This window comes from Jaculus jaculus, chromosome 7 (genome assembly GCF_020740685.1).
Source record: "Jaculus jaculus isolate mJacJac1 chromosome 7, mJacJac1.mat.Y.cur, whole genome shotgun sequence".
Classification (NCBI taxonomy): domain Eukaryota; kingdom Metazoa; phylum Chordata; class Mammalia; order Rodentia; family Dipodidae; genus Jaculus; species Jaculus jaculus.
The window spans coordinates 126,682,694-126,698,841 of record NC_059108.1 but is presented as its reverse complement, the minus strand read 5'-3'; the positions used below and the strand labels follow the sequence as shown (position 1 = coordinate 126,698,841).

The 16,148-nt window shown below is 55.5% G+C and overlaps 1 protein-coding gene across 1 annotated transcript in view; it reads right to left on the bottom strand.

Moving 5' to 3' along the window:
- Itpk1 (inositol-tetrakisphosphate 1-kinase) overlaps window positions 1-16,148 on the bottom strand; it is a 144,187-nt gene that overhangs the window by 25,376 nt on the left and 102,663 nt on the right. The window contains exon 4 of the mRNA XM_004649325.2: window positions 14,850-14,967. Within this exon, the coding sequence (XP_004649382.1) occupies window positions 14,850-14,967 (118 nt within the window). The remainder of the gene's footprint in view (window positions 1-14,849; window positions 14,968-16,148) is intronic.

Genomic DNA, 16,148 nt, shown 5'->3' with positions numbered 1-16,148 from the left:
AGAGGCCTGTCACGAAGCCAGCACCCAGCTGGAGGGACTCACAGGAGAGCAGGCAGGTTTTGAACCATGGCCACGTGTCCATGGCCCACTCCGCAGAGCATGACACCTGTCCAGGTGCAAGGCTGACAGCGCCATCCGTGGCTTCCCTCGTGGTCTTTTGGTCCTCATCCCACTAGTTTACTTTGGTAAGTGAATTTTTGTGTTTTGCTTCTGCTTTTACTGAACACCGCCACCATCTGTGTTTCATTATGACCCTGCATCTCCTGGCCACATGGCTGGTGACATTTCCCCAGGACGGTGATATCAACCCTTCTCTGTTGCAGCTAACTTTCAAAGACCCTCTCTGTGCACATGGGTTTTCACCTATGGTGAACTGCTTGCACAGGCTCAGGTCCTAGAAGTTTGGGGTCCATATGTATTATGATTTCAATAGCCCTTGCTACATGCGTCCGCAAAGGATTGTGGTATTTGGCTGTGGCCCTCATAATAAATGACCACGCCCTCTGCAGCCCCTTGCTGACCTTGGCAGTGCTTTCATGAAGGGAGGGGTGTGCACCGTGGTAGGTAATCCCATCCCCCACTATGATCACCCAGTGACCACACAGCCCAGCAGGGAGTGAGGCTAGCCCAGGGGCTCAGAGCAAGGTGTGCAATATGTTACCAGGAGCAGAGAGAGCCCTGGACTTCGGCCTGGAGACTGGGGTGCGTGTTCCAACCATTTCCTGGCCCTGGGCCAGCCACACAGCCTCGCGGTGCTTGGCCTTCTGCAGGAGCTGTGGCACCCACGACGGAGAAGGTGCACCATGGAATTCAATCCGTACCATGGCAGGTACCCGTCACCTGCTCTGGGAACAGCGAGCGGGGCCCGGAGCTCTGTTCCCATCCCAGTCCGGGGCACAGCGAGCTTGCCCTAGGATACCAGCTGCTCCCAGAAAGGAAAGTGAAGGCAGTAGGGGCACACCAATGCCTCCCTCCCCACGTGCTGAGGGCAGAGCCAGGAGTGAGCAGGTGACCGGCATTTTCACCTGGCGGAACGGAGTCCCCCCGGCCCCCAGGAAAGCAGTGCTGCCACTCATGGCTCGGGCTGTCACTCCTAACTGCACCGTTGGAAAGGCTAGGGATGGGCTCTGCAGAAGGGGGCCACCTGCAACCTGGCTGGGGCTTGGCCAGGGAGGGCTGGGCACCCACCCACCACATTTCAGCAGGATGGAATATGATCACGGTTATACTCCCTCAGACGGACCACCACACACGTCACCCACACACCAGGCGAGGCTCCCATCTCCCCTTCCCTGAGGGAGCGGCGCATGGGTGCACGTAGAAAGGCAGGTTCCCACAGGCCCAAGCCCAGCTGTATGCCTCAGCCAAGGCCTCTCGGAGTGCGGCTCAGCTCCGCTCTCTCTGCCCCTCCCTGTTCCCAGGGGCTCGGCTGTATGGCAGGAAGCCGCCTTATTCAAGAGGGGTGGTGAGGGGCCCATTGTGTTCAATGTGCAGGAAGAGGGGGCAGCAGGATCCAGGTTCTCACCAAGTCCTCTGAATGTAAGAGTTGGGTGGAACCAACACTTGCCTTTTCAGGCCCTGTGGCGTGCGTGCTTGAGTGTGCACGTGTGAGCGTGTGGCGTGCTTACCGGTCCTTCAGGCTTGCGAGCGTCTCCTGGCCCCCTCTTGGCGTGGGCAACTCATGCTTTTCCCCCAAGCCGCCTCCCTGGTTGGATGGCTTCACTGAGCAGCCCCGCTGCGGTGACTCGGTGACCCGCGGGATGGGGTGGGGGGCCCTTCTGGCTGTGCCAGCCATATGCTGACCCTCTGGAGAGCAGCGATGCCAATGCTGGCCTCACCTCCATGTCACTGGGCGCCCTGCAGGTCCCAGGCCTCCCAGCTCCAGATTTTCTTTACCGTGTGACGCCCTCCACATCACTTCACCTCCATGGGACTCAGTTTCCCCACTGAAAGGTCAGGACAAGAACAGTACCTGGTTCTAAGGACTGCCTCCCCTCTCCATTAGCCATTGATGACATGATTAAAGGACCATGGGTTTACAACTCACCATCTTTGCTTCAGACCCTTTTTATTGAGCAAGAAGTAAACTGTTAGGGGTATAGCTGACCCTTCCACCTAGTTTGCAGGGCCTGGTGCCTCACTTGGGGGGGGTGTCACCTTTCAGCAGGCACCAGGAAAGCTGCCAGGCTGACATCATGGTAAGTGCACATCAAGGACTGGATATGCCTGCACTGTCACATGTCAGCAGCAGTGTGGGGGCGGGGGGTGGAGGATGGATGAAGTTCTCAGCGTGGATCAAATGCCACCACGCACCATGGAGCGGGACAATGGGCAAGATGAACTCAGCACTGCCACCGTGTCAGATGCTCGGGCAGGGGACGCTGAGGGCTAAAGCCCTCATGTGGGAGGAGGGCTCAGCAAGCGGACTGCGACAGAGACAGTGAGGATTACCTGAGGCCCCAGAGTCAGCCGTCACTGCCACCTATGCCACCAGCCAGGCCACCAGTGCTTGTATCAGACCTTTCTCATCTATGAGATGAGACAGTAATGCTGCTGACCTCCCGGGCTGCTGCAGGACACAGTGAGGCCATGCCCTGGTGGGGCATCTGGAAACAACAGAACTTGAACCAGCCTTGTTTCCAGGGAGGGGACCTTGGGAGCTCTAACCCCTGCCCAACCAGGACCACACTAGGACACCAATAAGACCACCACTGCCCTGGGACTTGTGCCCATGCCCTGATGTGCTTCTGGAGTTTGTCATCACAGTCTCTCCCTGGGACCACCCCTCACAGCTGCCTTCTCTCTCTCAGGCTACTATTCCCCTGGATCCCTGGCATCCCCCAGCCACTCCAGGCTCCCAAAAGCTGTTGACCCCCAGCTCATTTCCTAAAGCTCTGCATCCTGATAACGTTACATTCAAGGACTACGGCCAGCCCCCAAGTGAAGGACAAAGCCACTGCTGGCCTTCCTAACCTGGTCCTGTGTACTTTCCTATGATAGGGTGAACTGTCTTCCAAAGTTCATGCTCAAGTCCTAGTCTTCTGGGTTCCCTTATCTAGGGAACAAAGGTTCTTTAATGAGGTGTCAAGGTAAAATGATGCTATAAGGGTAGATGCTGATCCAACAGGACCGGTATCCTTCTCAGAAGAGATGAGAGCTGATCTCAGAGTTGCAAGTTCAAGGCCAACCCGGGCAATTTAGAGACCCTGCCTTGAAATTTTAAAAAAGTATATAAAAAGGAGGAGGGCCTGGAGAGATGGTCCCATGGTGAAGGCACTTTTCTGTAAACCCTAGTAACCTGAGTTTGATTCCCCAGTACCCAAGTCAGATGCACAAAGTGTCTAGAATTTGTTTGCTGTGTCTAGAGGCCACGGTGTACCCATTCTCTGTTTCTCTTCTCTCTCTCTGCTGACAAATAAAATAAAGTGAAAGAATTTTTTTTTAATTTTGTTTATTTTTATTTAGTTATTTGAGAGCGTCAGAGAGAGAGAAAGAGGCAGATAGAGAAAAGAGGGAGAGAATGGGCGCGCCAGGGCTTCCAGCCCCTGCGAACGAACTCCAGACGCGTGCGCCCCCTTGTGCATCTGGCTAATGTGGGTCCTGGGGAATTGAGCCTCGAACCGGGGTCCTTAGGCTTCTCAGGCAAGCGCTTAACCGCTAAGCCATCTCTCCAGCCCAAGTGAAAGAATTTTTTAAAAAATTATATAAAGAGTTGGGGTACCCATTGATAGAGCACTTGCTATCCTGAGCTAGGTTCAACCCCTAGTACCAAAAGAGAATGAATGAATAAGGACAACAACACACACAGACCCTGTAGAGACCCGGGGAGAAGGTGGCCGCCCACCAGCCAAGGAGAAAGGCCCAAGAAGAAAGCAGCTCTGCCCACCTGCCCAGACTCGGCTTCTAGACTTCTGCCCCCCTCACGCAAGAGAGTAAGTTTCTGCTGATCAAGGCCTTGTGGGTAGTGCAGTATTCAGACACACCCTGGCTCCAGGCTGCATGGCTCTCCGTGTTCCAAGCATCACTGAGTCCCACCTCTTCCCCAGGGCTCTAGGGAACAAGCTGTCCCATGAGGCCACCTCCCTACTGGCTTGCCCAGCATCTTTTGCTGACAGTCACCTTCCTCCTCTCCTAATTCTGGCTCCATCCTATTTGTTGTTCCTTTTTTTTTTTCTCAAGGTAGGGTTTCACTCTAGCTTAGGCTGACCTGGTATTTACTATGTAGTCTCAGGGTGGCCTCGAAGTCACAGCAATCCTCCTACCTCTGCCTCCCAAGTGCTGAGAATAAAGGTGTGCACCACCATGCCCGGCCTGTTGTTCCTCTTTTGAATCCTATTAAATGCCTACAATGTTTGGGATTAAGCAACCACGTAGAGGTTACTTGGCAGAAGGCAGGCATCAGTAAGAACCCTCTCTTTGACAATTATACATACATGAAGACCAAGTGACATATGGACCAGGAACTGTTAGCACTGAGGAAAGTGGGGAGTGACATATGGACTAGGAACTGCTAGCACTGGGAAGAGTGGGGAAAGCTCAAAGATAAACACGAAAAGAAGTATCATGCAATCCCACACCTGGCCACCAAGTGGCGCTGTTGGCACAGAGCAGCCCCGGCACAGACTTAGGCTGGACGGTGGTGGGCCAGTTCATGAGCTCGGGCCAAGCTGTCCAGTCTCTTCCCCCCACTGCTGTTTAGGGGCAGGAGCCAAACACTCTTGAATTCTGGACAGGGAAAGACTGTGTGTCCAGGCAAACTGCTCTCAGCATAGAGCAGTGCTGAAAACAACCTGCATGGCATTATAACATTTTGGTGGTGACGGTATGGGAGGTGCCCAGCAACGTCCGTAAGTCAGAGCTGTGCGGGATGGGAAGCCGTTGCAGACTAGCCAGGAGATGGTGGCCACTGTGGGGCCTGGGGGTGGGTGGGTGGAAGAATCAACAAGTCCTCAGCGGCTAACACCAACAGCAACATGGAACCCGTTCTGCCTGGCTGGAAAGGTGCCAGGCATCCGGACACAGTGGATCTCATGGCCTTCCCCGACAGCAGCTGTCCACCCATGCTGCCCCTGTGAGTCAGCGTCACCACTCCTGCCCCTCTAGACAGGACACAGAGTGCCTCCCTGAAGACCTACCGGGACTGGAACGATTCCTCCCGCACTCAGGACAATGACTCATCCTTCTGAGCCCAAGGGGCCCTCTGGGGCAGGGACCTGGCGACACTGAGAGGGCTTGGGTTTGTGTTGCTTCAAAGGGTGGCAACAATTGGATGGCAGTGACATCACCCCATGTATCTTTAGTCCTGGGTGATGTGAAACTGAACTATCATGTCCTGTTGTGTTTGGTACACCCTAACAGTCCCAGGCCCTGAAGGCAGCATGCCTAGGAATGGGAGAAGGGAGCCTGACTCTGGAAGCTTCTCGAACATCAGCCTCAGGTCGGAGCTGAGACAGCAGCTCAAGCAGCCAGGTGCTAAGTTTTAATCCTGAGCCCAGTGCCTCGCCCTACGGTGGCCACTTCACCTCTCTATGCCTCAGTTCCCTCACCTGCAATGTGGGTTGAACAATATCACCTCTGATGGGAGTTGCTGTGAGGAATAAGTGGGTTTTGGGTACCATGCTAGGCAGAGGTACACAGAGCATCTGAGGTAAGGCTTTGCTGCTCTGACCAGCTGGAGCCCAGTTTGCCACTTCCTTGTTCACTGAGTTCTCCCCCCAAGGACCCTGAGTCCATTCTAGACCCATGCAGGGGTCTGGAGGGCTTGCTAGGAACTGGAGCCACCCCATGAGCATTAGAAGCGAGGTCCTGCAGTACCCCAGAAAAAGAATGAGGACTCGAGAGGCAGGGTACCTGTGCCAGAAAGGATCCCTCTCTTCTCTGCCTATTGACCTGGAGTCCTCTTACTAATGTCTCAGAATATGAGCGAGGCTGGTGGCTCATGTGCTGGTTCCCTACAAGGCCTCTCCTTTGTAGGGCTTCTTGGTAGCCACAGATGCCCTCAGCTGGCCCCTAGAACACCAGAGCACCATTTTGCCCCTGAAAGTTTGGGACATGTCACCAATACGGCTTGCCCTTCTCCAGTATCCATGGCACAGGAAGACATGCTGTCTGTTGCCAAAGGGACAGATGCTAACCTCCATCCCCTACTCCTGCCCACGACCAGCTCACCAGGCCCTTAGCATCTTCTCCCCAACATAGCAGCCTACTACCTTCCTCCACAGGCCGTGTGGAAGCATTCCTGGCTCCTTGGGAACTGGCATGGAGTTCCCCTGCAGAACAGCTGGAGTTCCCCTGCAGAACAGCCAAGCCCCTTTCCTCCTGGAAAGGTGCCCTGCCTCTAGCCAGCTGCTAATACACCTCACGAGCAGTCCCCACATGGTCAGGGTCATGCCTGTCTGCGACCCATGGCTCCCTCCCCACCTCAGACCAGTGGTCTCAGGAACTTCTGCCTCAGAGACTGTGCCGGCACCTCTCCTTCTCCCAGACCTGGTTACTGTTTATTGAGCACAACACCACATCCCAAAGAGGTCAAGAGACCTCGAGGTCGGGTAGAGAAGAGACCATTTACCAGAAAAGGCAGTGGGTCTGGGGGCCGGCAGAAGACCTTGAGGCGGCCCAGAGGGATAGTAAGTAGCAGAGGAGGTGGCCTGAGACAAAGCCCAAAGTTGGAGCTAGTCAAGAGGACTGAAAAGATTCCAGACAGACAGAACTCCATAATTGAAAGCAGGGCTCAGGAAGGGGGGCTGGAAAGTGGAAAAGGCTGGAGGACAGAACATGAGGGTCTGCTGGGAAAAGACAACACCCAGGAGAGGTTGGGCCACATGCCCCAGGATGCTTAACCCAGGTACCAGGACAAGGACATAAGACCCCCCAAGACTCACTGTCCCCAGTACCTGGTGTGATGGATGGACTGTGTATGTGACAGCTTTTGCCCTATGGTTGGGTTGGTTCTTTTAGGCTGGTGACCTATGTGGGGAATGACTCCATGACAGGGCGGGGCGTCTTTCCTGAAAAGGAGGTCAGAGGCCCTGAGCACAAGGGTGAACTGTGGCTTGAAAGGGGGAGCTGAAAGCCAGCCAAAACAAGAAGCCTCTGTCTGCCCCTAAGAACATGCTGGGAGGCTGCTGCTTCCCTGGGGCCTCTGGAGGAGCACTGGGCACAGCTGAAATCAAGCTGAGCTGCGAGCCCCTCGTGGCTCGGGAACAAGAATAGGGCTGTGGCAAACAGCCCAGCTGGCTGCCATTCATTACCCGGCAACAGGTAAGCATTTGCCATACCCGACTGCTATGGGTTCTCAAGAGGACAACTTGACTGGGTTATGGGGAGCCACTCTGGGGGAGAAGGGGGGAGTCTGTCCATGGCACAGCTGCTACTCAGCTCCCGGAAGGCTCAGAAGCCCCACAGTCTTGCTCCACGCTTCCCTCCCTGAAGGTCAGGTCCTCGCTCAGCTCACCGGCTTTAGGGAGTGGTCATGGGAAGATTCTAGAGGCCAAGGAGCCACCGTGCAACCCGGGGCAGGGACCAAATGTCACGTCACGTCACGGGGCGGCACTCTGCAGCAGGGGCCAGTGTGGCTGGGTGACGCATGCTGTGGTCAGCTGGGTGACAGGCTTTCCTCCCAAGTGACTGGTGACCCCTCCCGCCCCGTCGTGTGGGGCCAGACAGCCATTTGCGCTTGGAATGTTCACAGCCCAGAAGCAGCGGAGACAGACCCTGGACGGGGAGACACACATTCCTGAGCCTCAACCAGCTGCTGGAAAAGTGGATTAGCTTGGAGGCAGCTGTCCCTACTGAGTTACAGCCCCTCCAGGTCCTCCGGGGCTCGGCCCCTCTGCTTCAACTCCCCCCAGACCTTTTCATTTCCAAAACATCTAAAAACTAGTGATTGGCCTGCTCTTTCTGGGAAGGCGGGTCCCGAAAGCAGCGAGAAGGTGATGCTTACGCTGGCGGAACTGTGCTATTGTGTCCATGTGTGTGTGGTGTGGCATGTACGCCCATGTGTACACACACTCAGATGCATGTGTGTGCACGTGCGGGTCAGGGGTCTTCTTCACCCATTCCTTTTGCTAAGAGTCTCTCGGAACTTGGAGCTCACCAGTTTGGTTAGACTAGTTGGCTAGGAAGTCCTAGGGATACTCCCTTCTCCCACGCCTACCCTGGACCAAAGAGCCACACTACTGCATTAAGGCCCTGAGAAGTCCTGTGGCACAAGAACAAACCCCAACATTTCTGACACAGTGACAAAGGGGACACTATCATCACCCCCCCATTTTACAGATTAGAAAGCTGAGGCTTGGTACAGTTAAATGTTCCACTTCAATGGACATGTGGCTGGGGCTCGGATCTGAACCCAGGCTTTGGGATGCACATTCATGAGGGCACTGCAAGAGGCCGGGTAGAGTGAGGCCTCCATCCACATAGGGGAGGGCCCTTGAAGGAAGGGGGACCTAGAGGCTGTAGAGGAACACTGCCTCTGCTGCGGGCAGCAGGCTACGGCCCTCTGGGACACTCTCGGCACAGAAGGGAGGCACAGTGAGAGGCTGGGGTCTGCTCTACATCACCCCTCCCCTGAAGGCCTTGGCCTCTGCCGCAACCAGTGGACAGATGCCATGGACACACACCCCCAAGTTGGCCTATAGGCCTGATAAGGCACAGGCAGGGCCAGGAGGCAGGAAAGGACAGGTGGCTCCAGCAGACTGAGGCAATGCTCTAGGAAGCTCTGCCCTCAGTAGCATTCAGGACTTGACGCTGCGGGAGCTCAGCCAGCAGGGCCTGGGCCTCCAGGGCCCGAAAGGGCCTCATCTCAGCATGGGATGCCCGAGGTCTGCGCCTGAATTGCAGAGTAAAGAAGGGAGACACAGAATTCCCCACAGAGAGGGGGCCCTGCTGATAGTGCAGGCGTCTCCTGGCCCTGGGCCCCATTTGTGGCCTTTGTCTGGGAGCCAGAGGCGAGGCAGCCCCACCGTGAGGGAGCGGAGGGCACGGAGGTGGGCAGACTAAAGCCGCTACTGCCGAGCAGACGTAAGGAAAGGGAGCTAGGGTGGCGTCCCCCGGGAGAGAGCCTCACTCCAGCTTTGAAACCACAACAGGCCGCTGATTTTCTCCCAGGCTGTGGTTCCTGTTGGAAATTGGCCACTGCTGGGTGAGAGGTCAATATACTGCTTGCTAGGGCTGGCTGGTCCCAGTGTCCACAAGTCAATTTCATCCTGGGTGTGGTAAGATCACCGACCTGCATATGAGGTGACGACAGGGGGCTCCTAAAGGCTCCAGGGCTTACAGACCTCCTGACATGCTCACAGCTGGCATGCATCCCCTGGGAGTGCCTGTGGGCTCACAGGGAGCTCGCTCCACAGCGCCCTCCCTCGCCTGAAAGCAGGCGCCTGCCTGGGTTGCTGTGGAGAAGAGACGGCATAAAATGAACTTGTGCCACAGATTTGCTCTTGGGTCATGACCCAGGGCCACCTGCTCTGGCCTTGGCTGGGCCACGGTGGTGGCAATGCTCTTACAGATGGGTGGCCAGGCTACAGGCAGGGGCTGAGATACCACCTAGGTCTATACCAGTGACAAGGCCCTGCCCTGTGACAGTGTGCTGCTCCCTTGCAAAGACCTCGGGCTTTTGTGCAGATAAGCACATGGTACAGAGGTCTGGCAACCACGTGAATCAGAGCAGCAAGTAGCCACCGAGGAGCTTCTCAGGCCAGTGTCGCTGTCGGAGACCCCTGGGAGCAATGCCAGCCGGCAGCGCTGCATCAGATGGAGGATAGCTCAGATCATTAGCTCACACGCAGCACAGCCGCGTGGCTTCATCCCCGTTAGCCACAGAGTTGTGGGGAGGGCAGGGCAAGACACAGAATGCTCAGGGGTTAGGAGCCAGGCTCGGGAGTCCTGGCTAAGAGCCACCCAGATGGTGCCGGGTCCTACCCAGACCTGTCCCCGGCAGTCCTGGGGCCCTGAGCCACTCATCTCTACGATGAATGCAGCAATGAAACCGTCCTCATGGGATCATCTGACAAAGTGCCACCCTAGTGCGGGCACACTGGAGGCTCAGTGGCAGCCTGAACATGGCTCAGAGACAGGCGATGACGCAGGGCAAGGAGTCAGAGGCCCTCCCACCACGTTCCTCTGTAGCTCGCCAAGAGTGGACAGACCCCACCCTCACCCCAACACTCACTCTATCTTCAAGGAACCACTTCTCAGGGCCTCTAAGGAGTGTTCTTTTTTTCTCTTCACTTGGTGTCTGAATTACTCAACTACAAGCCAGCTTCCAAAGCTCCTCCAAGAGGAGCTGTGAATAAGTCCCCATAAAGCCACAGGCAGAGAAAGCAGTGCGCTCTGTGCTGTGCACACGCCTCCCTGGGGAGGCAGCGCTTGGGACAGGCCATCTGTCACCTTCCTTGCCTCATGGGGGAGATTCTGGAAGAAAGCAGAGAGCTACCCTTACCCGAGTGTCCTCAAGTCCTAAAGGAGCTTTCTGCTCTTGGCCTGAGACCCTTCACGTCCGCTATTGCTGGAGAAAGGACAGCCTCAGTCAGTCAGTCAGTCACACATGGGGTTTCAGCCCATGTGAGAGATGCCTGGAGCTGTGGACAGAATGACTTGGCCTGCCACAGCACAGCCAGGCCTGCGTTTCTGGACCCTGCCCTGTGTGGCACAGTGGGTTTCCCTGCGAGAGTTGCCCTTCAGAGGCATGCAAGGCAATGACCCTCTGTCGCTGCAGCGTGCTCCCTCTGTCCCAGGCAGCGCCCAGCTTCTGGGAGCTCCTGCTCACGCTCTGAAGCAGAGCTAGGCGCAGGGCTGCCTTTGCTTCTGCCTGGGGGGTGGTGGCGATGGGTGTGCGTACAAGCCCGTCACCAAGCAGTTGCCGCCCAAGAGCAGTCCTGTGAATGAGTCCTGGCCTAGGTCCCGGGAAGGTCACTGTGAAGCCCCCAGGCTCAAGGCCTCAAGCTGCTTGCACAGAGGGGACTGCTGCTGAGGTCGCGGCTGACTCCACACCGGGACCAGCCAGATGAGCAACGGGCATCCCAAATGGCACTCACCCATGGAACAGGTAGTGCCCACAACAGGAACCCACATCTTGGATGGTGACCTGGCAGACAGCCTGCCCCCAAATTCATGCTAGCCCTTCCTCTATGATGACGCAACTCCCTGCTTTCAGAGGGCACGTGGTTGCCCAGAACAGGGACTGCATTCCCCAACTCCATTACGTCTTGACATGTGGTTAATTCTGGCCAATGAGGAACAGCATTTTGGAGCTTCTTTAAAAGATAACTAGGGGGCTGGAGAGATGGTTAACGGTTAAGGTGTTTGCCTGCGAAGCCAAAGGACATAGGTTCAATTCCCCAGGACCCACGTAAGCCAGATGCACAAGGTGGCTCATGTGCCTGGAGTTCATTTATAGTGCTGAAGGCCACAGTGCATCCATTCTCTCTTTCTCAAATCAAATAAATAAATAAAAAAAAGATAACTAAGGCTTATTCACTTTTCGTTACTCACTATCCCAACAGCCAGATCTGAATGTGAGGCTGATTCAGTCACCAGCGTGGACCAGGAGGGTCATCCTACCAGAATGAGGAACTGAAAGCTGTCCAAGTCCCCGCTTAGAAGATGCGAGTCCCTCCTGCAGGCCTGCACACCTCAGGAGAAGGAAAAGTCCTATTTCAGTTCAGGACCGCTGTCATGGCAACCTCCACGCTGAGGGTGTGAGGGAAAGAACAAACCTCGTTTCTCCTCCTGGCTCTGGGGGATGTGAGCTCTGGGAATGCTGGGCTGAGAAAGCACTGACCATACAAAGGCTTGAGCAGAGACAGAACGCTGGGGCCCCAGGCCTCTCTACTGCCCTGATGCTGGACGGAAGGCCATCTATAGCAGATGTTCTGCCTGGACACAGATGCTCACCTGAGCAGGGATGCTGGTCTGTGGTCCCTTCCCGTTATTCCTGGGAGAACCCCCCCCCCTTCATGGGTCACGACAGAGGCAGGGGCGACATGACCACACAGAGTCCAGGAGGAGCCAAGCAGCTCTGCAGCCTCCCCCAGGTCTGGCTTCCCTGCAGCCTGCGTTGGTTCTCTGAGAACGGGAACAAGTTCAGTCTGGGGGCAGGGTGCTGGCAGGCGGGGAAAGGCTCGAGCCCCTCCTTCCAACACGAAGCCCTGTCACCTGATTGCTATAATTATCTGAGAAAGCTTCAAGGGAGGCCACTTACAGTATGTCTAAAGAGGGCTGTGTGCCTCCAAGGGAGAGCAGCGTGGGGGGTGCAGGTGCATCAAGAAGTGCTTCCCCAAAAAGGACTCTGCATCTGCAGAGGAGCTGGAGCAGGATGCAGCAGGGACCCTGCCAGCCGCGCTGCCATGGACAGTCCCCTAGCAGCAGGAAAAGGCCTGGGAAGTCCCAGCCTCTCACTGCCCTCCTGGAAGAATACAGGCTGGCTTGGTGGACACAATATGGAAAATCCAGGGTGCAGCACACAACCCCCCAGCCCTTCCTGCTGGCCCAGGCCAAGCCTGCTTTAGGGTTCACTCAACTGTTCTCCCTGGGTAGCTCCTGGACATCAGGGATGGAGGCAGTGGACCCCACAGAATGGCTTCTCCCTGGCCCCTCCCCTTCAGGGGACTGTCACCAACTCTCCAATCCTGTGCTGGGTGTGGGCCACGGCCACTGTCAAATGCCCAGGACCCAGGCGCCCCTCATGTGACACTGGGAATGGCTATGAGAAGCCGTTTCTAGCTGTGTCTGTCTTGGACTGCCTACACCCTCATCTCACTACCAGCTCAAGCACCCCAACAAAGTCTGAAAACAAAGTGAAGTCCCCACAGCACCTTGCTGCCGATGGTCTGGGAGTCCCACAGCACCTGGCGTCTCTCCAAGCTGTGCGTGCCCCGCTGCCCACTCCTGTACCCTTGGTCTTCCCCAACCCTAGCTCTGGCCACCGGGGACAGTCTTGGTCCAAACACACTGAGGAGCACTCCTTGCTCTTCTGAGGTCCAGTCAGCGGCATCTCACTTCCGGCCCACAGCAGACTCCCAAGATGGAGCCCCTGTCTCCATCGCTGATTCACTAATCAAGAGCAAGCTGCTCGAGGTCAGAAAGACCAGCTCTAATAGCCCATCCAAGAATGGCTCCAGTCCAGATGGGCTGCCTCTGGCCCCTCCAGATTCCTACATTTAATGCTGCTCTCCAACCCTTCATGCAGTCAGTTTCCAAGAAACACACATTCCAGAAGGAGGCTGACTTCCTTCATAGAACCCTTCTCCTCATCTGGGATCCTGGACTCATCTTGAAAATGAATATGATGATTCCAGACCCAAGGAAGAAGGCATGTCCATGTAAACATGACCCTCCTGCATGGGGGGGTGGGGTGTGCCACTCGGCCCCTCACCAGGATGGTGATCCTCAGAATGAACCTCTAGACCCCTCCAAGAGAGTCAGGCCCAGACCCAGCTGCTCCCAGGACAAGTTACTCCAAGAGGTCAGGAGGCCACCACTATTCCGGGCAGGGTCTGAAGATAAGCTTGGGACCTGGGGACTGAAGAGCCTATGCTGGGGAGCTGCTACTCCCTAGGTAAGGCCAGCTTGTCTGCTCATCTTCCCACTGTCAAACTGGAGACAGTCTGTCTCCCCTCCAAAGGCTAATGTCATTGGAGGCTTGGCCCTAAGGGTGGCAGTATTGACAGGTGACAGGTCTTTTAAGGGATGGGGCTTGCAGGGAGGGGCTCCTGGGGTCACCGGGGCCTCCTGACAGTTTCTGTGTTGTTCTGAAAAGAGTAAGCCTCTCTGCTTGTGCTTCAAGATGTCATCACCTGTTTGTCTCATGTGTTCCTGGTGGTGTCACCCACCATGAAATGATGCAGCCAAGAAATGACCCTTGCCACATACTGCTTGGACATTAGCCTCCCAAACTGTGAACTGAATAAACTTTATAAAGACAGTTTGTCTCAGGTGTTCTGTTATAGTGACAGAAAGCTGACTAACACAGCCTCAATGACACATCCTTAAAACAGACCAGATCACAGTGTCCAGCGAAGAGCACTGACTGACAGAAATGAAGGAGGAGGCTTCACCCAAAGCCAGTCAGTGCCATGGCACTTCCCGTTCTCACAGCCCCACTGCCATCACCATCGCCAGGGCTGTCTCTGGTCCTGCTGACCAAAACTGTGCCCACGGGTCCCACTGGCACAGGAAAGAACTACCCTGGGCAGCTCAAGGTAGCCAATGCCACAAGCAGCCTGTGTGGCAGGGGCTCTTCTGCCAACAGGGACTCCATATGCGGCCGCAGGCAAAGATGACTAGGAGGTTACTATTCAGACGCATCTTTCCAGTCCATCTCACATAAATAGACACTCTGAAAAGACAAACTGTACTTCCCTATGGCTGCCCTGGTGGGGCAGGATGGGGAGACAAGGACTTGGGGACCAGAGCCAGAGCTGGCAGAAGCTCCCTGGCTGAGGGAGGAGCCAAGTCCGGCAGCAGCCTTGCAAGTCTCCCTGTTTTCTGTTTGTCTCCTTCACCCCGTTACACAACTCCACTCGCCTGCCCGCCGCCTCAGCGGCTCTACACACACTCCGGCTCCCTGGCCACGGTGTTATCAGGATACCTCATCACCTCCAGGGGTTCAGCACAGCAAAACAAAACCTCTGGCAGCCGTCAGAATGACTCTCCCCAAGAGCTTCTGAGGCTCTTGTTTCTTAACTCTGGTTGCAAAGGAGAACAAAGATCCTCCAAGAACTGCTTTTCCATGGAGCGCAGCTGCTTCCCATGCCAGAGTGCTTAACAAGACAAGATCCTTGCTTCCGCCCTTCTCAGTGACAACCTGGGACCACGATGTCCCAAGAGAGCGAGACACACCTCCATACCTTTCATGTAGGCCTCGATCTTGCGGATGAGCTCATAGGACTTGGAGCGGTCGAGCAAGGTCCTGATGGCAGGGAGGGGGTCCAGGATGATGGTCTCGGGGTGGGCGTCTATGTACTCCTGAAAGAAAAGCCCACTTATAAGTAGAAGGGAAGTGGGTGGTAAAACAAGGGCAGTAGTGAGTTGGGTTTTTTTTCCCCTTGAGTCCTACAAGCATCAGCCCCTCTCTTGCCTCCATCCCATCACATGACTTTGTAAAGGCCAATCAGGGCTTCTGCTGGCTCAGAAGAAGACACGTGACCCTGAGTCTGTCCAGTCAGAAACAGGCTCTGAGGTCTTGCTGGAAAATACTGGGACAAAGTGACCAGTCTTCTGAGGAAGAAGCACAGAGACTGGCCATCTGACAGCGGTCACAGTGAGAATTTAGGCCTAAGTGTGTTAAAGGCCTGAATTCAGAAGACAGAGCTCGGGACACAAGAGTGAGCATGCTCTGGTCCGATCACCTGGCCCCTGGATAAGCCTCCCATCTCCCCTTAACGCAGATTCTGCCCCTGGGAGCATCTGCCCAGCCCCTGCACTCCAGGCTGGGCAGCGGGGGCGGGGGGGGAGGTGTAGCGGAAGGCTAACGACGCTGGGATCCACGGGAAGCTTCCTAGCACTTTGAACGCATCCGATCTCGTCAATCTGCCACTCAGGAGGACTTCCCCTTAATGCCTAGTGTTTCCCAGGGCAAAAATCAGTTTTTAAGGACTCTGCCATCATTCTGGGGAAGGAAGTATAACTTACATGGGAGAAAAGGTGCTATGACCTAGAGAGATGTTATTAACTATCAGAGATGCTATTACCTATCACAGACTTCAACAGCATGCAAGGCAGAGTGTTTCTAGGACACAGGCCAAGGATCAGAAAAGCCATTGCAAGCCAAGCATGGTGGCACACACCTTTCATCCCAGCACTGGGGAGGCAAAGGGAAGAGGGTCGCCGTGAGTTCAAAGCCACCCTGAGACTACCTAGTGAATTCCAGGTCAGCCTAGGCTAGCGTGAAACCCTACCTTGGGGAGGGGGGCACTGCATGGTGACTACAGAAACCCCAGTCATTTTGGTGAGCAGCTTGTTGGCAGATGGAAAATGAGACTGGCCCCTCTTACAAGATATGACTCTAGGGATAAAATTTTGGGATTTTGAAGAAATGACAGAGAGCCTCAGAGAAAAGGCTGGGCTTAAGGAAGGCCCATTCCCTTATGTCAGGTTGAACTGGGTCCCCCAAACAATGCTCAAGCCCTAATTCTCCAGTCCATGTG